This window comes from Canis aureus, chromosome 36 (assembly GCF_053574225.1).
Source record: "Canis aureus isolate CA01 chromosome 36, VMU_Caureus_v.1.0, whole genome shotgun sequence".
Lineage (NCBI taxonomy): Eukaryota > Metazoa > Chordata > Mammalia > Carnivora > Canidae > Canis > Canis aureus.
In genome coordinates this window covers 7,932,550-7,954,867 of record NC_135646.1, presented here as the reverse complement: position 1 = coordinate 7,954,867, position 22,318 = coordinate 7,932,550, and the positions used below count along the sequence as shown (strand labels likewise).

Genomic DNA, 22,318 nt, shown 5'->3' with positions numbered 1-22,318 from the left:
TATAGTCAGGAACCGGCAGCAGAGTTGGGCCTGGGCCCCAGGACCCCTTTCTGTAGCACCACGCTCTTCCCCGTGCCCCATGAAATAAGCGCTTGCTTCCCTTTTTAACAACCACAGCCAGAGGGCAGCCCGGGTGGCCCAGCGGTTTAGCGCCGCCTTCAGCCCAGGGCATGATCCTGGAGACCCGGGATCGAGTCCCACATCGGGCTCCCTGCATGGAGCCTGCTTCTCCCTCTGCCTGTGTCTCTGCCTCTCTCTCTGTCTCTCTTATGAATAAATAAATAAAATCTTAAAAAAAAAAAAAATAACCACAGCCAGAGCCTGGGTGACAGAGAAATAGATGAGCTCTCAAACTTGTTTTGACAGAAGTCTTCCTTCACCTTTTTTTACAAATGATCTCTCAGGCCGAACCCCAATATAAAACTTATGTGGAAGGAAGGGTGTCTCTCTCCCTCTGCCTGGTTGCACTCAAAGCTTGTGGGGCTCCCTGAAGGGATCATAAAGATCAAGGAGACCAAAAAAAAAAAAAAAGTAGAGGGACACCTGGGTGGCTCAGCAGTTGAGCGTCTGCCTTCGGCCCAGGGCGTGATCCCGGGGTCCCTGGATCGAGTCCCACATCCGGCTCCGTCCCTGCATGGTGCCTGCTTCTCCCTCTGCCTGTGTCCCTGCCTCTCTGTCTCTCTGTGTGTCTCTCATGAATAAATAAATAGAATCTTAAAAAAAAGACAAGTTGAGCAGAGGAGAACTGCCAAGGCGGGCACAGAGGAACAGTGTGGTGGGTGTCACGGAGGGCACGCCCGCTAGCCTCTCGGTGCCTCTAGTTTCCGCCACCCTCCCCTCTACTTTGCAGTTCTCCCCTGATGCCCAGGGCCAAGCACGGCAGGGCCGCTGCCCCCCAGCCCCTGCCCCGTCCCTATCCTGCCATCTCAGCCCTGGATCCCCCCCCATGAGGACAGAATGTGTGCCAACCTGTGAACGATATTAATGACCTCTAAGTCCGTTTTTGCTAAGATGTGCGTAATCAGGATCTGGTAAGGATTAATGCGTTATTGCTCCCAGATACCAGATTTGGGTTCTAAAGGGGCTTTTTAGGAGCTCAACACAGTGTTCTTGAGATCACGTTGAGTGACTTGTCCCAGGATACCTGAGCAGGGGCAGGGGGTTGCCCAAGATGGGGGCAATCTTCCACCAGAGTAGTTGTAATTTTTATCAATTTCCTAGTAGATTTCATGGGGGGGGGGGGCAGGAAGAGTCCCAAGTTTATTCCATTTATTTACTTATTTCAGATGGAGTGAGAGAGAGAGAGAGAGCACGAGAGGGGCAAGAGGCAGAGGGAGAAGGAACGGCAGGCTCCCCACTGAGCAGGGAACCGATCCTCAGGGCTCGATCCCAGGACCCTGAGATCATGACCTGTGCCGAAGGCAGACACTTAACCTGCTGAGCCACCCAGGCGCGCCTCCAACTTCATTTTAAAAAGAAGTTTAAAAACCATAGACGGACGCCAAAGCACTGGCCCATGGTCAAGGTCTCAGCCACGATGCCAACACAGACGCTATTCTGAGGGTGCCAGGAATCGTGAAGCATCTGAAGTCTGACTCCCTTACAAGGTAACAAGTTCTCCTGCCACACTTTCATGAGTGCACATGACACGGCAAAAAAACACGAGACTCCTGGTAAGAGACAAAGGACTCAGCAAGAACCATTCAGGAGGGTTTCATTTTATTTTGTTTTGTTTTGTTTTTTTATTTATTTTTTTTTATGGTGGTTCTCCAAGCTCCAATTCCAAAGCCGTCATGGGAAAGGGGGTCAGACGAGCTGCGCAGTGCAGCAGCCTGCATGACGGGAAAGGAACCCTAAACCGAGGGAACCTGAATCTTTTATAACAAACCACGGGCCTGCCTGCCCTTTGCTCTGGGGAGAGAATGACCTACACCTCCCAGAGCTGGTCACTGTGGAAACACCCCCGAAAGGACAGGCCAGGCCAAAAGGCAGGCAGTGCCTCTGCTCACAGCATGTGCAGAGACCAGGAGATACATGGAGTGGCACGCGGGTGGCTCAGTAGGTTAGGCATCTGCCTTCCACTCGGGTTGTGATCTCGGGGTCCTGGACTCGAGTCCTACATCAGCTCCCCGCTCAGCGGGAAGTCTGCTTGCCCCTCTCTCTCCCCTCTGCCCCTCCCCCTGCTTGTGCTTCTGTCTCTCTCTCTCTCTCTCATATAAATAAGAATCTTTAAAAAGAAAGGAAGGAAAAAAAAAGAAAGGAAGGAGGAAGAAAGAAAAAGAAAGAAAGAGAGAGAGAGAGAGAGAAAGAAAGAAAGAAAGAAAGAAAGAAAGAAAGAAAGAAAGAAAAAAAAAAAAAGAGATTCGTGGAGAATTCTCTTGCAATGTTTAAGGCCAGGCCTGCTCAGGACTCCCAAGGAACGTGAGCTTCCCAGATTGGGAACGACAGGGGCCAGAGAGAAAGAACAAATCCTGCACAGGGACAAATAAACAAGCATGTTTTACTCGTTTGGTTAGGAAGCGCTCCCCTCTTAGAACAAAATTCAAAATCCTCCCCATGGCCCAGCGGGCGTTCCCAGTCTGGTCCCTGCCTGGGCCATTCCCTCTGCCCGGGACGTCCCGCACGAAGCTCACTCTCTCACCTTGTTCAGGCCTCCACTCCCCAGCCCGGACTCACCTACTCTCCCCTCAGATTGCCTAATTGGTCTTCAAAATGCTCATCACAGCCTACTTCGTGTGTATCTGCCCTCAGTCTTCCCCCTGCTGCTGAGGGCAGGCCCTTTGTTCACGGCTGTGCCCACAGGGTCCCCATCCTACCGAAAGAGACAACTACGTGTAATCCTATGGATGGTCTACCTACCGCTATGGTTGAACTGCACACGCCCCCCAATTCCCTCTACTGGAGTCCTAATCCCCAGTGCCTGAGACTGTGACCCTATTTGGAGACAGTGTCTTCAGAGAGGTAAAAAAAGTTAAAAATGAAGTCATTAGGGTGGCCCTAATCCAGTAGGACTGCTGCCCTTTACTGTTACTTTATTTTATTTTATTTTATTTTATTTTATTTTATTTTATTTACTCATGAGAGACAGAGAGGCAGAGACACAGGGAGAGGGAGAAGCAGGGAGCCCGATGTAGGACTCGATCCCAGGACCCCGGGATCACGCCTTGGGCTGGAGGCAGATGCTCCACCACTGAGCCACCCAGGCGCCCCCACTGGTGTCCTTATCAGAAGGCACATTCCCCATGATTTTGAAAAACAATGTCAACTGCTACCCGTTCTTGGAGGCAGCAGTTCAGCAGAAAATCATCCCTCTGAAACATTTCTACATACCCAAAGGTGCTTTCTATTCCCTAAATGTCACTTTAAAACAGGTAAAAAGAGAAATACTATATCGTGGATTAAAATGCTAAGGCGAGGGCTAACGCGTCCATGCAATGCTGTTTTTGAACCCTCGGCGATCAAAAGCCTGGGTCCATCGGGGCCTGAGCCAGTACCTCTCAAGGAATGAGAACCCACTTGTGTCCGCTGAGACGTTTACCCAACGACAAGCGGAGACAGCCCTGAGAACATTCTGAGCAAGCAGAAGGAACGAAAGGGGGATGAGCAGGGGTCGGCTCGCTTCCCTTCCCTTCCTGGTTATTTTGCACAGCCCGGCTCCAGGCTTTCGGTGGCTGGAAGCAGAGTCAGAAGGGATCGGAAGCAGGGAAAGAAGAGAAGGAAAAAAACCTTCAAAACTAGGGCGGAGGAACAGGTGTAGCCAGTGGTATGAAGGGCAGGCAGTGTTTCAACAGCAGCCAGGGATCTGCCGGAGATCATTTCTCAAATGCCCCCGCCTGCCTCGCCTCACACCCCTCAAAGACGCCTGGGCACCCCCAGGTAGTTACCCACGTTCTTGTGCAGCTCTGAGACCTGCTCCATGCTGCCGGCCAGCTCGTGCCAGCGGTCACCCCTCTAGTAAGTCAGCCCCAGGGCCCCACAAGATCCTCTGGGACGAGAAGCCATGTGGCTCCTCTGGTGCCTCGGCCTCTCCCCAGGGATCCTGCACCCTGAGCCTCCAGCAGCATTTCCAAGGTGGTGCAGCCGCGCCAACCCCAAATCGGGAAGACCACAAGCCACAGTGGCGATGTGCGTGGACAGGTCTGGAAGCCCCACAAAGAAGCACGTAGCGGAGCTGACCTCTCTGCTCAGAAAACCTCTCTTCTCCCTCATTTGCACCAGTTGTGATGAATGTGGGTGCCCAAGTTCCTCTTTCAAATCGCTCACACGCTTCACTGAATCCCTCTGGTGTTCTCCCAATACCCGCTTCTCTTTAACTTCTGGCCGAGCAGGGCCTACACGGAGGAAAGGGATGTTTAACCGGGTGGAAAGAAGGGAGGAAAAAAAAAAATGTTAGGAATGGGATACTCCATGGGGGAGAGCCCGACCTGGGGAAGAGGGCACAGCCAGAGGGGTAACCCGAGGCCCTGCAGGGCCCCTGGAAGTCAGGAGGGGCCCAGGGGCAGGGGAGGGTTAGGCCTGTGAAGGCTGCCGCCCTGCTGCTCGCAAACACACCTCTGGGCACCTGGGCCCCCGTGAACGGTCCACTGCAGCCCCACACTTGGGGGAGCCCCACATCCCTCCAAACTTCGGCCCCGACAGGCAGAGGCATCGCCGCGTCAGGGTTTGTACTATAGTGACTTCCCATCAGAAAAAAAGAAAAAAGAGAAAAGAAGGAAAAGAGAAAAGAAGAAGGAAAAGACAAGAAAAAGAAGAAAATCAGCAAATCAGCTCAGACTGGAGTGCACTCAGCTATACAGCCGGACAAAAATGTTCTGGTTGTTTCGAAAGCCTGACTCCTGCTGCGCTCCTCCCGCCCTCACCGCTCGCTCAGGGCCTGGGCCTGGATAATCAGCAAGAAGAGCACCTGCTCTGCTGGTTCCGGTTGAAAAACCTGATTCCACGGCCAGGCCTGGCAACCTGTGCCTGTGGCCTCCTCCACAGAACATTATTTACGGGAGAAGGAAGGAGGTTAATTGTGACTCACGTCTACTGAGATTTCCCCCAAATCGAGTTATTTAACAATGGCAACAACGTGGCATAAGAACCTGGGCATGGCTTTACCCCAACTAATCGGTAATTAAACACAACAAATATCTCAAGAGGGTGGACACAGCCTGTATCCATGAGCCACGTGGCCAACCTCTTAATACTGCAAAACCATCCAATGGCACAGCTCATTCCCGTGCTGTAAAGAGCGTGATCATGGGTAAGCAGGTGGCCAGGGCTGGGGCACCCAAGGAGAGGGTGTCTTTCTATGAAGTGTCCCTCTAGAATACTTTGGGGATTTTGCGTCTGAGAAGCCACAGAGCAGGCGGGGGGGGGGGGGGGGGGGGGGGGGGGGGGCACCAGGACTCCACCTTCCCCAAGAGGTCAATCATCAGCATCAGAAAGCAAGCCACATGGCTCTCCAGGAGAGCTCTCCAGAAGTCTCCAGGAGACACCCCCAATCAGCCTGTCTCTCTCACACACACACACACACACACACACACACACACACACCCGGCTGAGCACATTCACATGACGTCCCAGCACGCCAGCAGGCCCGACTCCCACTGGTGCTGGGCAATTAAGATCCATTTTTGGTTATTCTGAGCTGAGCAAAACCATTCAAAGGAAGGGGCGGGGGTGGGGGTGGCTGAGGGGGGAGCAGGAGGTGAAGACGCCCAAAAGAAGGGCCTGCTAATTACCCAGTGCACCAGGCAGTCGGGAGAGGAAGGGAGCTCCAGAGAAGGAGCCTGGCTTAGCGGAAGCACCTGACAATGTTGCAGAGAGAAATACTGAGTGATGGCTCCCTGCACACTCTGCCCCTGGCCTGCTTCCGGCAGGATTCCTCAGAGCTCCATCCAGCTCCTCCTGAACTAACTCCCTGTCCCTCCTCCTCCCCTTCCCCTTTCCCCAGCACAACAATTTCCAAGGCCCCAGGGAAACCGCCACCTCCACCACCGAGTGTGCTGGCAAAGAATGAATGACACGAAGTATACATACGTGGCATAATACATGCGCGTGATCTAAAACTGGTTTCAAACAGTACAGAGACCGTGAAGTTAAGGGAAAACCAAGGTCTCCTCCCTGCTCCCATTGCTACTGCCCGGAGGTCACCACGACTGACAAGCTTATGGGCGATCTTCCAGAAAGTTCACTACCATATACTGGCATTAGCTTTTACACGAACGAGATGACACTATGCACACCCCCTTAGCAGCAGACTGTAACTGCCTTTCGAAGTCAGTACCTACGAACTGCCCCTCCCCCATGATTTTTTAACTACGACTTTCATTGGGTATTTTCTTTCCAGATTTTTCCTTTTCAAAACAATACGTCGGAAAGCGTAGATCTTTGTTTAATGGCGTGAGACTATCCGTGGGATGGTCTCCCAACAGCGAAACTGCTGAGGGACCTGATTTAGTTCAGATTCCATATTTAGGCTACGCCACCTTAAAAAAGAGAATTTCAGGCTGGTGAATGGAGCCAACCTGACAAATGGGGAAGCAGAGGCGCTATTTTGATCACAAGGGATCCCATTCTGGGGCAACCACTTCCCGTGGGCATTCTCCATCCAGCTCCTCCTGAACTAACTCCCTGTCTCAGCCAAGAGAAAAAAATGTAGGTCTTTACTGAATTCTGGCACATTCTGTTTGGGCAGAGATTCCTCAGAGCTCAATAGCCTCATTGATTTCTGTGTCCTACATGCAGCTTTATATATTAAGTAATAAATCAAGAAAATGAGTCAAGAGGATATCATTATTTAATTGAGAAAACAGCCAAGAGGTCTCACGGCAGAAAATGAGGGTAGTGGGACTCGTCAAGGCTTGGCAGTGCCTTAAGTTCTATTTGCAATCGTCTGCTTCCTTCGGACTACAATGCCTAGAGATGTTGCATTATTCTAGATTTCTCTTGATTCTACATTCTGCTGCTTGCCCTCCCATATCCATGCCTGAGTCCAGTGTCTGAGGCTACTGTTCTCCTGGGAGTGGTGTTCAGAAATATCTAGCTACTACCAGCCGGGGGCAAGGTGTCCTAACCAAATGATACGAAAAATTTTATACCGGAGGTGAAAGCACCAGGAGACCATGATCACACGTGGAGGACAATGGTAGTTAGCGTAGGATATGTAATGTCCTTAGAGCAGCACCTGGTACACACTAAGGGCTCCATAAATGCCCCTTGCCATTGTCCTCATTGTCTGATTCCTTTTCACCAAGCTACCTCCTCGCCTGGTCACTGGCTTCCCTTACAGATTTTATTATAGGGGAGAGAGGCAGGGCCCACTCAGGTTTGCGGCCCACCAAATGGTTAAATGCATTTGGGTTTATACAACCATCTCTTATGATCTGGGTTACTGCTGGTTAAACCCCGTTGGAGGGTTAACTTTTACATCAACTCGACTGGGCCACAGTACTTAGATATTTGGTCAAACGTTATTCTGGATGTTTCTGTGAAGGTATTTTGGGGATGAGATTAATATTTTAATTGGTATATTCTCAGTAAAGCAGATTACCCTCCATAATATGGATGGACCCCAACCAATCACCTGAAGGCTTTTACTAGAATAAAGAGTAATCTCCGTGCAAGAAGGAATGCTGCCGAGCAGACTGCCTTTGGACTTAAACTGCAGCTCTTCCCTGAGTCTTCAGCCCGCCAGCCTCCCTCGACAGATTTCGGGCTTACTAAGCCATCACAACGGTGAGCCAGTTCCTTAAAATAAATATCCGTCAATAATTAGATAGATACATAGATAGATAGATAGATAGATAGATGATAGATAGATAGATTAGATAAATAAGATAGATGGATAGATAGATAAGATAGATAGATAGAGGGATCCCTGGGTGGCTCAGCAGTTTAGCGCCTGCCTTCAGCCCAGGGCGTGATCCTGGAGACCCAGATCGAGTCCCATGTTGGGCTCCCTGCATGGAGCCTGCTTCTCCCTCTGCCTGTGTCTCTGCCTCTCTCTTTCTCTCTCTCTCTCTCTCTCTCTCTCTGGGTCTCTCATGAGTAAATAAATAAAATCTTAAAAAAAAAGATAGATGGGGATAGAGGGGTAGATAAATTAGATAGATAGATGGGGTAGATGGATAGATATAGGTAGATAGATTAGATAGACAGTTTCTGTGGCTTCTTTCTCCAAAGAACTCTGGCTAATACTACTCTCTGTGTTCATATGGTTCTAGATGCCCTGAAAAATTCCAGTGCAAAGACTGACCACCAGATCTCGGGCAGAAGTGACACCGCCCATGGTATCGCAAGCCTGTGAGCTTTGCATCAACAACCACCCAGCCTCCCTCACATACACACCCATCACGCTGGCCTAAAAATAGCCGTGAAGCTAGAAGTGAGTCCTTTTTATGATGAAAGTAGGAACTAACTTAATAGAAGTTCCAACCAGTTAGTTCTCCTACTGAGTTGAGAGGTGGGGGATCTAGGAAGAACAGAAAAGAACCCTCTTACACTGTTGACACTGAGTTAATATCAAGACTAAAAAATATTAGTCTGGGGTGTCTCAGCGGTTCAGGCAGTTAAACGTCTGACTCTTGATTTCAGCTCAGGTCACGATCTCAGGGTCATGAGATCGAGCCCCGAGTCAGGCTCCTCACTCAGCTGGGAGTCTGCTTGAGATTCTCTCCCTCCCTCTGCCCCTCCAAACCCCCTGCTCATGCACACACGCATCATGCTCTCTCTATATATTAAGATATAGATATAGATATAGATCCTCATATCCTCTCAGGTATATGAAGAACTGACAACACTGTAATTCCAAATCAAACCTGCTCGATTCAACATTAGATACATCATTATTTTAAACAAAATTAACCAATAAATTGACACTTCAGGCAGAGTCTGAGCTTTTGCGGAAACAAATCTTGTCTATGAGAATAGCCTAGACACCTTTGAAAACACAATCACCCACTGGCATTGCCTTAGGAGGGAAATAAGTTGGACAGTGTATGTTCTACAGGGCACTGTGGATTTTTCTACAAAGTTCTATGGCTATCAACTTATTTGAACACCTCTTTATTCCTGTTTACATTTAAATAAAGGACAGGGATGCCTGGGTGGCTCAGTGGGTTGAGAATCTGACTCTCGGTTTGGGCTCAGGTCATGATCTCTGGGTCTGGGACTGGTCGGCATAGGGCTCCACGGTCAGGGGGGGAGTCTGCTCCTGCTTTCTCTCCTTCTCCCTCTTCCTCTGCCTCTTGGCCTGCTCCTGTGTGGCTGTGCATGCACATGCTAGCCCGAGTTCTCTCTCTATGTGTGTCAAATAAATAAATAAATCTTTAAAAAACGGGATGCCTGGGTGGCTCAGCGGTTGAGCAACTGCCTTTGGCTTAGGGTGTGATCCCGGGGTCCTGGGATCGAGTCCTGCATCAGGCTCCCCACGGGGAGCCTGCTTCTTCCTCTGCCTATGTCTCTGCCTCTCTCTATCATGAATAAATGAATTAAATAAAAAATAGTAATAATAGGGACACCTGGGTGGTAGCAGTTGGGCATCTGCCTTTAGCTCAGGGCATGATCCCAGGATCCAGGATCAAGTTCCACATGAGGCTCCCTGTATGGAGCCTGCTTCTCCCTCTGCCCATATCTCTGCTTCTCTCTCTCTGTCTCTTGTGAGTAAATAAATAAAATCTTAAAAATAAATTAATTAATAAATTAAAATACAAAGAAAATCATTCAGCTGTCTGCTCTAAATCCTTGAAACCTGATGGCCTTCCTTCTCTACTCTGTAGTCCAGGGTATAGAACGCTGAATAGGAAACCCATTTCTGCTTGGACACTATCACGAAAAATCACTGAACTTCTTTGGGTCTCTCTCTCTCATTTTTAACAGAGTTTGTCTACATCAAAAGGCTGCAGTGAGAGCCAGGTAAGGCACGTAGGAAGCACTCTGACCATATGTTTCTGATGATCTCATTTATTCTGATGTAAACCAAAGCCAACGCTGAGGTGGGTTACCAGAGACTTAACTTGGTATTAATCTCTGGTATTTCAAATTGATAAGTAGTCAACGGTAATTTTTAAAAATTACAACTTTGATGGCAGCTTCATGGTTTCAGTTTCTGCTCAGACTCAACTGGTGGCAAGTTGTAAAAAAAAAAAAAAAAAAAAAAAATCTGATGGAAAGATACCATTGCTGTCAGTGAAGTATTCTGCACATACCTGCCAATAAATATGTGGCCTCTTCTGGAAAATTTCCACCCTCATGGGCACAGGAATGCAGGAAACACAGGGGCACAGCCATCAGTCACTGGGACAGTGAAGTTCCAGATGCGGAGAAAGTGGGCCTGCTTCCTGCCCTTCCCCCTCTTGCATTTTCCTGGAGGTCCCCAAGTTCCTGTCTATCCTCTGTTACACTGACCCATCGGTGCTCCAAGGTCCATTATCTACTGACTTGCATGTCTCCTTCTGGGCCCTAGAGAAAGGAGGCTATGGGGGGCAGAGTCTAAAGAGCAGCACAAGAAAGAGGCCTGGACATTACATTCTAGTACAAGGATGCCCAGAAAAACAGCAGAATTCAGGTATGAAAAGTCAGGCTCGGCCCTAGTTTTCTGACCTCTCTACTTCCCTTCCGCAGCCAAGCAGCCCTGCCAGGCATCAACCTCTCTGGGTTCACCTCCCCAGTGCTGACATTCCATGGCAGGGACTGGCCACGACTGAATCCGCTCTATGTAGATGTTGACCCTGACCGATCTGGAACCATCAGCTGTCTTACTGATTAATCCAGAGGTTAAGAAAGGTGATCAAAATAACAAGTGTTAGCGAGGATATGGAGAAACTGGAACCCTTGTGCATTGCTGATGGAATAATGGTGCAGGCACTGGGAAAATATTAAAAAGGGATGCCCGCGTGGCTCAGTGATTGGTTGAGTGTCTGCCTTTGGCTCAGGTCGTGATCCTAGAGTCCTGGGATCGAGTCCCACATCAGGCTCCCCACAGGGAGCCTGCTTCTCCCTCTGCCTGTGTCTCTGCCTCTTTCTGTGTGTCTCTCATGAATAAATAAATAAAATCTTAAAAAAAGAAAATAAAATATTAAACAGCAAACTGCCATATGATCCTTCTGGGCATATCCCCAAAAGGATTAAAAGCAAGAACTCACATAAATATTTGTACACCCGTGTTCATAGCAATATTACTCACGATAGCCCAAAGGTGGAAGCAACCCAAGTGCCCATCAGTAAACAAATGGGTAAACAAAATGTGGTCTATACATACAATGGAATATGATTCTGCTTTTAAAAGGAAAGAAATCCTGACATAAGCTACCATATGGACAGACCCTGAGGACATTATGCTAAGTGAAGTGAGCCAGTCACAAAAAAAGTCAAATCTTAAAAAAAAAAAAAAAAAAGTCAAATCTTATAGGATTCCACTGATATGAGGGGCTAATGCAGTCAACTTCATAGAGACAGGAAGTAGAGTGGTAGTTACCAGGTCTGGGAGGGAGATGTAAGGGGTAATATTATTTAATGGGTATGGAGTTTAGTTTAGGAAGATAATTTTTTTTAAAGATTTTATTTATTCATGAGAGACACAGAGAGAGGCAGAGACACAGGCAGAGGGAGAAGCAGGCTCCCTGCAGGGAGCCCAATGTGGGACTCGATCCCAGAACCTGGGATCATGTCCTGAGCCAAAGGCAGATGCTCAACCACTGAGCCACGCAGGCGCCCTAGCTTGGGAAGATAAAAAGCCCTGAAAGATGCGTGGTGGTGATGGTTGCTCATCAACGTGAATGCACTTCTATCACTGAACTGACACTTAAACATGGTTAGAATGGGGGCACCTGGGTGGCACAGTCAATGGAGTGTCTGACTCTTGGTTTCAGCTCAGGTTGTGATCTCAGGCAGGTGGGACCGAGCCCTGCACGGGGCTCCATGCTCAGTGGAGAGTATGCTTAAGGTTCTCTCTCTCTCTCTCCTCTGCTCCTCTCCCCCTCCTCTAAAATAACTAAATAAATCATTCTTTAAATGCTTAGAATGATACATTTTATGCTATGTCACAATTTTACAATTAAAAAAACAAAGGTGATCAGGACTCCTGGGTGGCTCAGTCAGTTGAGCGTCTGCCTTCAACTCAGGTCATGATCTCAGGGTTCTGGGATTGAGTCCTGCATTGGGCTCCCTGCTCAGTGGGGAGTCTGCTTCTCGTTCTGCTTCTTGCTCTGCTTCTCCCTCTGTGATCTCTCTGGCTCTCACTCTCTTCTCAAATAAATAAATAAAATCTTTAAAAAAAAGATAGAGAGAAATCAGAAAAAAAGAAAGGTGATCATACGCCCCAGCTTGGGGGTGACCCCAATTTATATCGTTGGCCTGGCATACTTGATATTAGTGCCTCCTTTTCCTTTTAGTGAAGCCCTATGACTGTGTCCCAAACCGCATGGTAACTGTTCCGGGAACCCTGTCATCCAGCTAAAGCATGGGAAGAGTATCTGTCTTATCCCTAAACCTAATTCCAAAGCCCATGCTTTCTACGACCTCACACCCTACCGAGGGTCTAATGCTTTCCCCGGTCTACATCAAGTTTTCTAGTATTTTTCATTTCAACTCTGCTGCCTAACACAGAGCTTTGATGTGCTACCTGCCTAGTAAGAAACATTACCTTAATGCTTATCTCCAGAAATGCTTATATGTGTACTTAAAAAAAAAAAGAAAAAGAAAAAAAAAGGATAGGTGGGCAAAAATAGGAAGAAACATCACAAACAGAATGTCTTCTGGCGTGGTCCATTGGGTTTTCGAGCTGGGGATGATGCCTGCGGTGTTAAAAAGCCCCAAAGCAACAGCACCTGGAGGATGTTACATGCAGTGGCCAACACAGACACTGATATTAAACAAACACCAAAGTCACTCTGTGCTTCAGCTGGTACAGGGCACGTGATGCCAAACACACAGACAGGAGCATCTGCTTGAGGCAGGAAGTCAGCGTCCATCCGGTAAATTTATCTTTGACCAAAAAGATTCCACTGAGGCTTTTTCTAGCCTCACTAGAGAGAAGGGAGCAGTGTTTCTTTCCCTACTGGCTTCTGGGTCATGCAGACTGAGCTGGGATCCCAACTTCCCACTCGTTCCCTCCAGCACCTTGTACCGATGACTCAAAATCTCTCATCTTGAGGGTCCAAATGCCTCCTTCGAGGCCTGCTGTGAGGATTCGGTCTTTGCCTGGACAGAGTGCGGTGTGCTGCTCAGCACACAGTGTAGCACTCGATGTTACTACCTAGAAAACTGAGGGTGAGACCACTTGGATTCTCAGATCCTAAGGAATATTTTTATTCTCTCCCCCATGAACCCAAATACCCACTAGCAAATAGAATGGCCGCTTCAACCACCCAGACCATCTGGGCTCCCAAAGCAAAAAACCCAGAGTTATCCAGAGAATTGCTTGCATTTTCTACTATTTTGCTGTCCAGGCTTGGCATAGAGCTTGCAATCCTATCTCCACCCGTAGCCAACGTTCGCCCACTTGCAGAGAAGTCAGGTGGCCCTGCCAGAGCACGTCTTACCCCACGCGTGGGGCCCCGTCCAGACCGTCACGCAGAGCCCAACTGGCCTATCCTGGTCTCTGCGAGCTTCCTGGTGACATAGCTGGTACAAACCCTCCCTCTCACTTCCTCACATACTCCCACCAGGTCCTCCCCTCGACTCTTGTTTTCTCTTTCTTTCCAGTAGCAGGGATATGACAGGCTAAGGGTATAATCCAGACACCGCTGACAACCCCTGGGAAGGGCTGTTGCTATTTTAAACATTTTATAGGAACTGTTCACCTACAATGCCTGGCAACACTCTTCCAGCAGAATCCTGACACACGGGAAGAGCAAGCAAATTATCACCCAGGAACATTTTCTGTTTTTGCCTCTATGGTTTTAAAGAATAACACCATTTAGCTGCTCCGCATGACTCAGCAGAGTGTGGTTTTTATGGAACACTCCAGCCACACAAGCATCTGACGCTCACACGTCCTGCTGGTGTCTAAACACCGCCTTGCTCGGTGACAGGGAGGCAGGCACTGGGGCATGAGAACTGCATACATTTCTGAGCATATAATGACTTAATAACTTTAAAAACAGGCATAACTTTAAAAACAGGCATAGAATGTCTATCACTGATTACACCAAATAAACACTACCAATTTTGAGCCAAAATGGTGCTTAAAAGTGTTTAGAAGAACAATTTGACTTTTAGCATTTATCTTCCTAGACAGACAAGTAAAAGTCCTTTTTTTATTTTAGCAGAATAATAATGTTGACTGTTACTGAACCATCAGAAAGGACATCAAATAACCTAAGTCAGAGACCACTAAGTGGAGAAGGGGTGGAAGGGCACAAGATAAAATGTCTTGTAAATTAATAATAATAATAATAATAATAATAATAATAATAATAATAAAAGAATAGCAAAACAGAAGCCTGAAGCCTGGGATAGGAGCTTTAACCGGCTGTGGTCACCACGGAAAAGCATCACCTGAGAGAGGTGTGCTATGGTTACAACCAACAACACTTCCCAAAACATCATAATCCTCAACCTCAAACACAGCTCTCATCCCTGGTATCTACAAGTCACAGAAACAGGCTTTGGATAGCCTTGGCTCACCCATCTTGGAACCTATTCCTCTCTCAGGATTTCAGTCATGGTACTCGTTATATATGATGTCCCTGGCACGACATCACATTTTCTCGGCTCACATTTTCAGCTGGGTGACCACGGACAAGTTGCTTCCAAAAGAAATAATCATGGTACTTACCTCACCGTGCTGTTGTGAAAAGGATGTAGTGAACATGAATAGTGGGTGAAACGTGCCTGGCACTGTTTTCATTATTTTTTTGAAAGATTTTATGTATTTATTCATGAGAGACACAGAAAGAGAGGCAGAGACACAGGCAGAGGGAGAAGCAGGCTCCATGCCGGGAGCCCGACGTGGGACTCGATCCCAGGACCCCGGGATCATGACCTGAGCCGAAGGCAGATGCGCAACCTCTGAGCCACCCAGGTGTCCTCACTGTTTTCATTATTATTGATATCTTGGGAGGCAAGATCATTCAGTGTGACTAATATTACATATACAAATAAATAAGAGGCACTGACATCTCATAAACCCCTGTAAGCTCCCTAGAACAGAGTGGATTAAGTAAAGTACAATTAGTTTAATGAGAATGAACATAACGATACTCATTCAGTGGCATGATTTTGAGGTTGTTCACTATTTCTCAAACATAAAGTATTTGACGGCATCATTCAAAGACAAGAGCAGTAAGTTTTCCACCGCTTGGAGCTCTGCAGATGCATTATTTCTTCTACTGAAAGTCTGTTTTCAATTAGCTTTTGAAGCTTTTGCAAATGAAAGTGCATTCTCTTCCATTTCAATAATGTCACACTTTACATCTTCTGTGACTGCAAGTAACTTTAAGTTCACGTTTGGCTTTGTTATTTGCTCTGCATACATTGCTTATCTGATTTTTTTTTTTCATTTTGGGGAAACAGAGCGAATTTAGCTATAACTATTCGCAGCGTTTCCTCTACTAGGGGAATGGAGGTAGTACACACGCTGTTTGAAATTATTTTTCGGGGGTGCCTGGGTGGCTCAGCGGTTGAGCACCTGCCTTCGGCCCAGGGTGTGATCCTGGAGGCCCAGGATCGAGTCCCACATCAGGCTCCCCGCATGGAGCCTGCTTCTCCCTCTGTCTGTGTCTCTGCTTCTCTCTGTGTGTCTCTCATGAATACATAAATAAAATCTTAAAAAAAAAGAAAAGAAATTATTTTTCATTTTTAAGGGAATTCCAAACATGGACATTCCCATCATGCTACTGCTACTCAAGGGAAACCATAATGCTCGGCTTTCCTTAATGCCTTGCTTGAGTTTCTAAATTGTATCATACAAGAATACCTAGAGCTCCTTATACCTCAGTAGGAAGTTTGTTTGTCTTTCAAAACTGAAATCCTCCTTAACATTTGTACCAGTTTCATCCTTTGTGAAAAAGAAAATAGGCTACAGTAATAAACAAGGAAACTCCTTCAAACTTAACACACAACCTGACCGGCTTCCCAACTCCACCTTCTTAATTGATGGTGGGTTTGTTTTTCACTCATACCAGACAGCACAGCACTAATGCTACGTAGTAGGCACCCTTGCTGTAAATGTTCCCTAGATATTTGCAGCCCATAAACATGTTTTGTTTAGCTGATGCAATTTTTTAATGTGCATCATCATCTAAAAATCTGGATATTTTATATGTCAATTTGGATTTTCAGCTTCCATTAAAAATCAAAAGTTCCACAGGGTACGTGGGTGGCTCAGTCCATTAAGTGCCCATCTCTTGGTTTGGGCTCAGGTCATGATCTCAGGGTCATGAGATCGAGCCCCACGTCAGGCTCCACACTCAGCCTGGAGTCTGCTTGAAGTTTCTCTCCCTCCCTCCGTCGCTCTCTCTAAAATAAATAAATAAGCCTCCTGCACAGCCGTACACACAGGCCTGAGAGCAGCACAGAAATGACACAACAGGCCACTTGGGAAGCTGCAATATCCACGGTGCTTTGTAGCTCGCGTTGCCTCCTGCCCTGGCTTTTCAACAGTAAAGAAAAGTAAGACAGAGAGGCAGGAGCTCCTCCAGAGAGAGCTGTCAGGCTCAGCTCCAAACAACCCTTTCACATTTACTTGGGGTCCTGGAGAGAGGGCGGGTGGGTGATGTATTATGGGCCCTCTTGCTATTAGGAGCTTTTGGACATGGTAGGTTCAGAAGAGGTCTAGTCCCACCTGCAGAAAGAAACCTTGACTGACCAGCCCAGTTTAGTAGGGTAAGGGTTGGCCCTTCTCACCAAGGGAAAGCAAGGTGACACATTCCTCCTGTCCATATGCTCGAGAAGGGCAGCCAGGGTGGCAGGACTTGGCTGGAGCAGCTTTATGATGTGCTTTTGGTGTTAGCGGAGGAGGGAACTGTGCCCGGGGACAGTGCAGGACACAGCCACTTGTGGGATGCTGTGCCCCTGTGACAGATGTCTAGCAGAGATGTCCTCATCAGCACTCCACACCCAAGAGAGGACGCTCATCAACAGCCACTGCAGACTCTCCAATCCACCCCTCCCCAGGCCTCAGAAAATGATACCCATCCTGTTGTTTTCTTTTAACTTACTATAGTTCTCTCCTTTTCAATAATCCATCATTCCCATACCAGTAACTTGGGGATAAGAGTTCATCAAGAGTGTTTCCAGGGGTGCCTGGGTGGCGGAGTCCATTAAGCATCTGCCTTCGGCTCAGGTCATGATCCCGGGGTCCTGGGATCCAGTCCTGTATCGGGCTCCCCACAGGGAGCCTGCTTCTCCCTCTGCCTCTGTCTCTGCCTCTCTCTGTGTGTCTCTCATGAACAAATAAATGAATCTTTTAAAAAATAAATTAAAAAAGAAAAGAAAAAAAGTCCTTTCAGTACCTGTCATTATCCATTTGTCAAAGCCCTTACAATATATGCCACAAAGAGTGAACCTGATGCAAACTATGGACTTTAGCTAAATGGATCCATACGGTCTATACCAAATGCACCCCTCTCCAATGCAAGATGTTAATCATGAGGGAAACCGTCGACTGTGGAGGTTGTGGCTGTACTTTCTGCTCTATTTCTCTACAAGCCTAAAAACTGTTCTGAAAAATTAATAGTTTCAAAAATTGCTACTACCAGAAAAAAAAGATCGATTTTATGCCTCATCACAAAAAATTATGATACGCTGCTGTCTAATCAACATGTGCCAGTTAAGAAGCTATCAACAGAGAAAGGAAATACAATGAATTCAGGCCCTACTAATTCACGATTGGTGATCATGCAAAATACCCTTCTACTTCAGTCTGAATCTCTCTGGCTGTGGCTTGCTAAGCAACCGGAAAAATTACAGAAGCACCGACTAAGCCATGGAGGACGATCGACTATTGTCACCACCTTCAGCAGCACTGGCCGGCTGTTTCTGAAAGCCTTGCATCAGCGAGGTCATAACTGGAAGTTAGTCTTATCTTTATAGCCAGCAGGTCGACCAAGACCAGCTAGAATTAGCCACCACAGGCTGCTAAAATACCTGTCCTCAATCCGAACATCTCACCTTTCCTTCTTTATTCCAAGCTGGCCTCCTCGGGCACTGCTATTTCTGACTGGCCGTTATCACCGGCACGCAGCAAGATCTCGACAGGTGCTTGCTTACCTCTGAGTCTTTGGCCTGCTGATTTCGAACGACTATCAAATTGTACAGGATCCTGTCGTCGTCTGCCTCTGTGTGGGACGCATCGTGGGGCATGCTCCACAAATTCTTTTCATCATCTCTCGCCAGAGTTGCTCCAAACGAAGAATATGGATTGCCATCACTATGGTGTTCAAGGAAAGGGGTATAAGTGCTTTTGTAATATTTGCAATATACATAATACTTCATATGCACGTAATCTATAATATTAATAAAATGTGTTATATACTGTATACCATATATATATTTCTTTTTTTAAAATTTTTTTTTAATTTTTTATTTATGATAGGCACAGAGAGAGAGAGAGAGAGAGAGAGAGGCAGAGACACAGGCAGAGGGAGAAGCAGGCTCCATGCACCGGGAGCCCGACGTGGGATTCGATCCCGGGTCTCCAGGATCACGCCCTGGGCCAAAGGCAGGCGCTAAACCGCTGCGCCACCCAGGGATCCCCATATATATATTTCTAATAACAAGGCCTGAACTGGGCACGCCTGGGGGGCTCAGCGGCTGAGCATCTGCCTTCAGCTCAGGGCGTGATCCCCGGATCCAGGATCGAGTCCCACATCGGGCTCCTTGCAGGGAGCCTGCTTCTCTCTCTGCCTGTGTCTCTGCCTCTCTATGTGTGTCTCTCATGAATAAATAAGCAAAATCTTTTTTTTTTAAAGGCTTCAATTGTCTCTAATAATTAAGCATAAGAACAATTTTAATTATGCATAATAATTAAGCATAGAACAATTTTAAACATCACTTTAGAAAGGGCACAGAAGAGATGTAACCCGATGCCTGGGCAGGGGTGATTTTACTACGTTCAATATGAAATTTAGCACTGCACGTCTGAGCAGTGGGGAAAGAAAAAAAAAGGAAATCCAACGGAGGGATAAAATTCCTGCTTGATTAAAAGAAATTGCCAATCAACATGAAGAGGTGAACTTTTCTCGGGCTCCGGAGTTCAAGGGAGCACAGTACATTTAGAGCACACTCGCATGGAATGTCTATCAAGACCCTTGCAAGAAGATGAAGAAATGAATATGCATAACCAAATACATTCAGGAAACAATGTGGGATGTTGAGTAAGAACTTCAGTACGTCTGTTTTATGAGTTGCCCTTTTCGGGCTGGTATCCGAGCGGGCGCTTACGGAGGAGGGGAGCAGCAAAGCCTCATACTCAGGACGTGCTCCTACATGGCCCTGCTTGGCTTCTGTGGGACGGTGCAGGCAGGGTCATGCCGGGGCTCTTCCCTTCATCTAATTATAAGTATGAAGCTCTGACTCCATGTTAATCACAGGGCTCGGGAAAATTGTGAACAAAACACACATGATCCCTGTCCTCGGATCTCACCACAGCCTGGGAGGGAAACATACTAATGAATGATCAGGTGACTATATGATAACAAAATGGGGCAAGTGTTCTAAGGGGGGAGTTCAGGGAGCCTTGAGAGCCAGCGGGGGAAGGTGTCAGGCAGGCAGCGTAAAGGAGGGGTGCTTGGGCGTTCCGCTAAGGACAAGAACAGAGTTCCAGGCAAGTGAAACAACACATTCAAAGGCTCTGGGTTGGGGGAGGAGGATGCAGGGTGTACCAATTAGAAAAAATGGGAATATTGGCCAGAAAGCAGACGAGATGCTGGAGAGGGAGCTAGGGCCACGTTTTCTCACACTGATTGGAAATGCGGTCTTTATTCCTAAATACAAGGTAAGATGTGAAAGGGCTCGAAGCTGCATGATGGTGAAACACAAACAGAATTACATCTTTCAAGCTTTTTCTGGCTAAAGTGTGGAGAATGCTTTAGAGGGCCAAGAGTGGATTTGGGAGATTCGTGAACTCGTGAGATGACTCAGGTGAGACGTGACAGGTATGAGGAACTGAACGACGGTATGAATGGAAGTGCACTATTTTGGGGAATGTGGAGAAAGCAGAGGCTTTCTGGCCCATTCACCCGGACGGTGACAGCTGCCATTCCCTGGAGCAGAGCTGGAAGCCCCTAAGGCCACGGGGTGGCCGGCACACCTGCAGATGTGACACGAGGCAATGACAAATGAGGACCACCGGAAGACACCCAGATAAGCAGGGCCTGGGAAGGAGGGACAGATGTAAACTGGCAGAGGGGCTGAAGGTTAATATCGGGATGTAGACAAGCTGGTGCTAAGGAAATCTTGCACTAGGAAGCAAAGTGCCGGTCACTAAAATGGGCTTCAGCAGCAGGGTGAGGGCGTCAGGCTACCAGAGACTCACACTTAGGAGAGCTTGTAAACAAACTGGAGCAAAAGTGGGGAGGGGATCTTGGAACCAAGGCTGGCAGGAGGCCAGCTCTCTGCCTCAGACAGAGGGCCGAGACACCGGACCCCGAAACCCTTCCAGCTGCAGGATGAGGTGCAGGGTGCGGGGCTCGATACAGAGATCAGAGCTGGGACCCCTGGGTGGCTCAGTGGTTGAGGTCTGCCTTTGGCTCAGGGCATGATCTCAGGGTCCTGGGATCGAGCCTGCTTCTCCCTCTGCCTGTGTCTCTGCCACACTCTCTCTCTCTCTCTGTGTCTCTCATGAAAAAATAAATAAAATCTTTTTAAAAATAAAAATAAAATAAAGAGATCAGAGCTATTGGGAACAGAGCAACCTATGGGGAACTGGACGCTGCCCGGCCACACTGTTCTCAGCCACCCTGCTCTCATGTGGGCTGCCCGACATGCCAAAGGCCGCAACGTAGAGTGCAGTTCTTCTTCAGAATGATGAGCCAACAAAGAAGCTAATCAAGAAATGGGCAGAAGATGTGAAGAGACATTTCTCCAAAGAAGATATACAGATGGCCAAGACGCATGAAAAATTGCCCAACATCACTCAGCATCAGGGAAATACAAATCAAAACCACAATGAGATCCCACCTCACTCCAGTCAGAACGGCTAAAATCAACAAGTCAAGAAACGACAGGTGTTGGGGACACTGTGGAGAAAGGGGAACCCTCTTGCACTGTTGGTGGGAATGCAGGCTGGTGCAGCCACTCTGGAAAACGGTGTGGAGGTTCCTCAAAAAGTTAAAAATAGAGCTACCCTATGACCCAGCAATTGCACTAATGGGTATTTATCCCAAAGATACAAATGTAGTGATCCAAAGGGGCACCTGAACCCCAATGTTTACAGAAACAGTGTCCACAGTATCCAAACCATGGAAAGAGCCCGAATAAATGGATAAAGAAGATATGGTATCTATATACAATGGAATATTACTCAGCCACCAAAAAGGTTGAAATCTTGCTGTTTGCAATGACGTGGATGGAACTAGAGGGTATTATGCTGAGCGAAATAAGTCAGAGAAATACAAATACCATGTGATTTCACTTATATGTGGAATTTAAGAAACAAAACGGAGAATCATAGGGGAAGAGAAGGAAAAATAAAATAAGATGAAATCAGAGAGGGAGACAAACCATCAGAGACTCTTAATCACAGGAAACAAACAGGGTCGCTGGAGGGGAGGTGAGGGTGGGTGGATGGGGTAACTGGGGGACGGGCATTAAGGAGGGCATGTGACGTGATGCGCACTGGGTGTTATATGAGACTGATGAAGCACTAAATTCTACCCCTGAAACTAATACTACACTACACGATAACTAAATTGGCTTTATTTTTTTTTTAAGATTTTATTTATTCACGAGAGACACACAGAGAGGCAGAGACTCAAGCAAAGGGAGAAGCAGGGAGCCCAATGTGGGACTCGATCCCGGGACCCCAGGGTCACACACCAGGCCAAAGGCAGACGCTCAACCGCTGAGCCACCCAGGCATCCCACTAAATTGGCTTTAAATAAAAATAAAAATAATAATGATGATGAGCTGACAAAAGAAGAGGCAAATAAGGCCTCTGTGCCCTGGCCACACAGGCCTTTAACGATGTCAAATTGATTCATTCATCCTTCAGCTGTTGATTCAACAAACATGGAATGGACGCCTGCTGTATACTGAGCACCAGGATGGGTGCTTCAGGGACTTGAAAACAAATAGGACATTGTCCCTGCCTTTGCCCCTAGTGTGACTATAATGCAATGAGATAAGTGAAAATAAAGTTTTTTAGGGCAGCCCGGGTGGCCCAGCGGTT

General features: G+C 47.4%; 1 protein-coding gene across 1 annotated transcript in view; it reads right to left on the bottom strand.

Annotated features, from left to right (window-relative positions):
* MREG (melanoregulin) overlaps window positions 1-22,318 on the bottom strand; it is a 62,120-nt gene that overhangs the window by 22,632 nt on the left and 17,170 nt on the right. Inside the window, exon 2 of the mRNA XM_077884827.1 lies at window positions 18,199-18,358. Coding sequence (XP_077740953.1) covers window positions 18,199-18,358 — 160 coding nt within the window. The remainder of the gene's footprint in view (window positions 1-18,198; window positions 18,359-22,318) is intronic.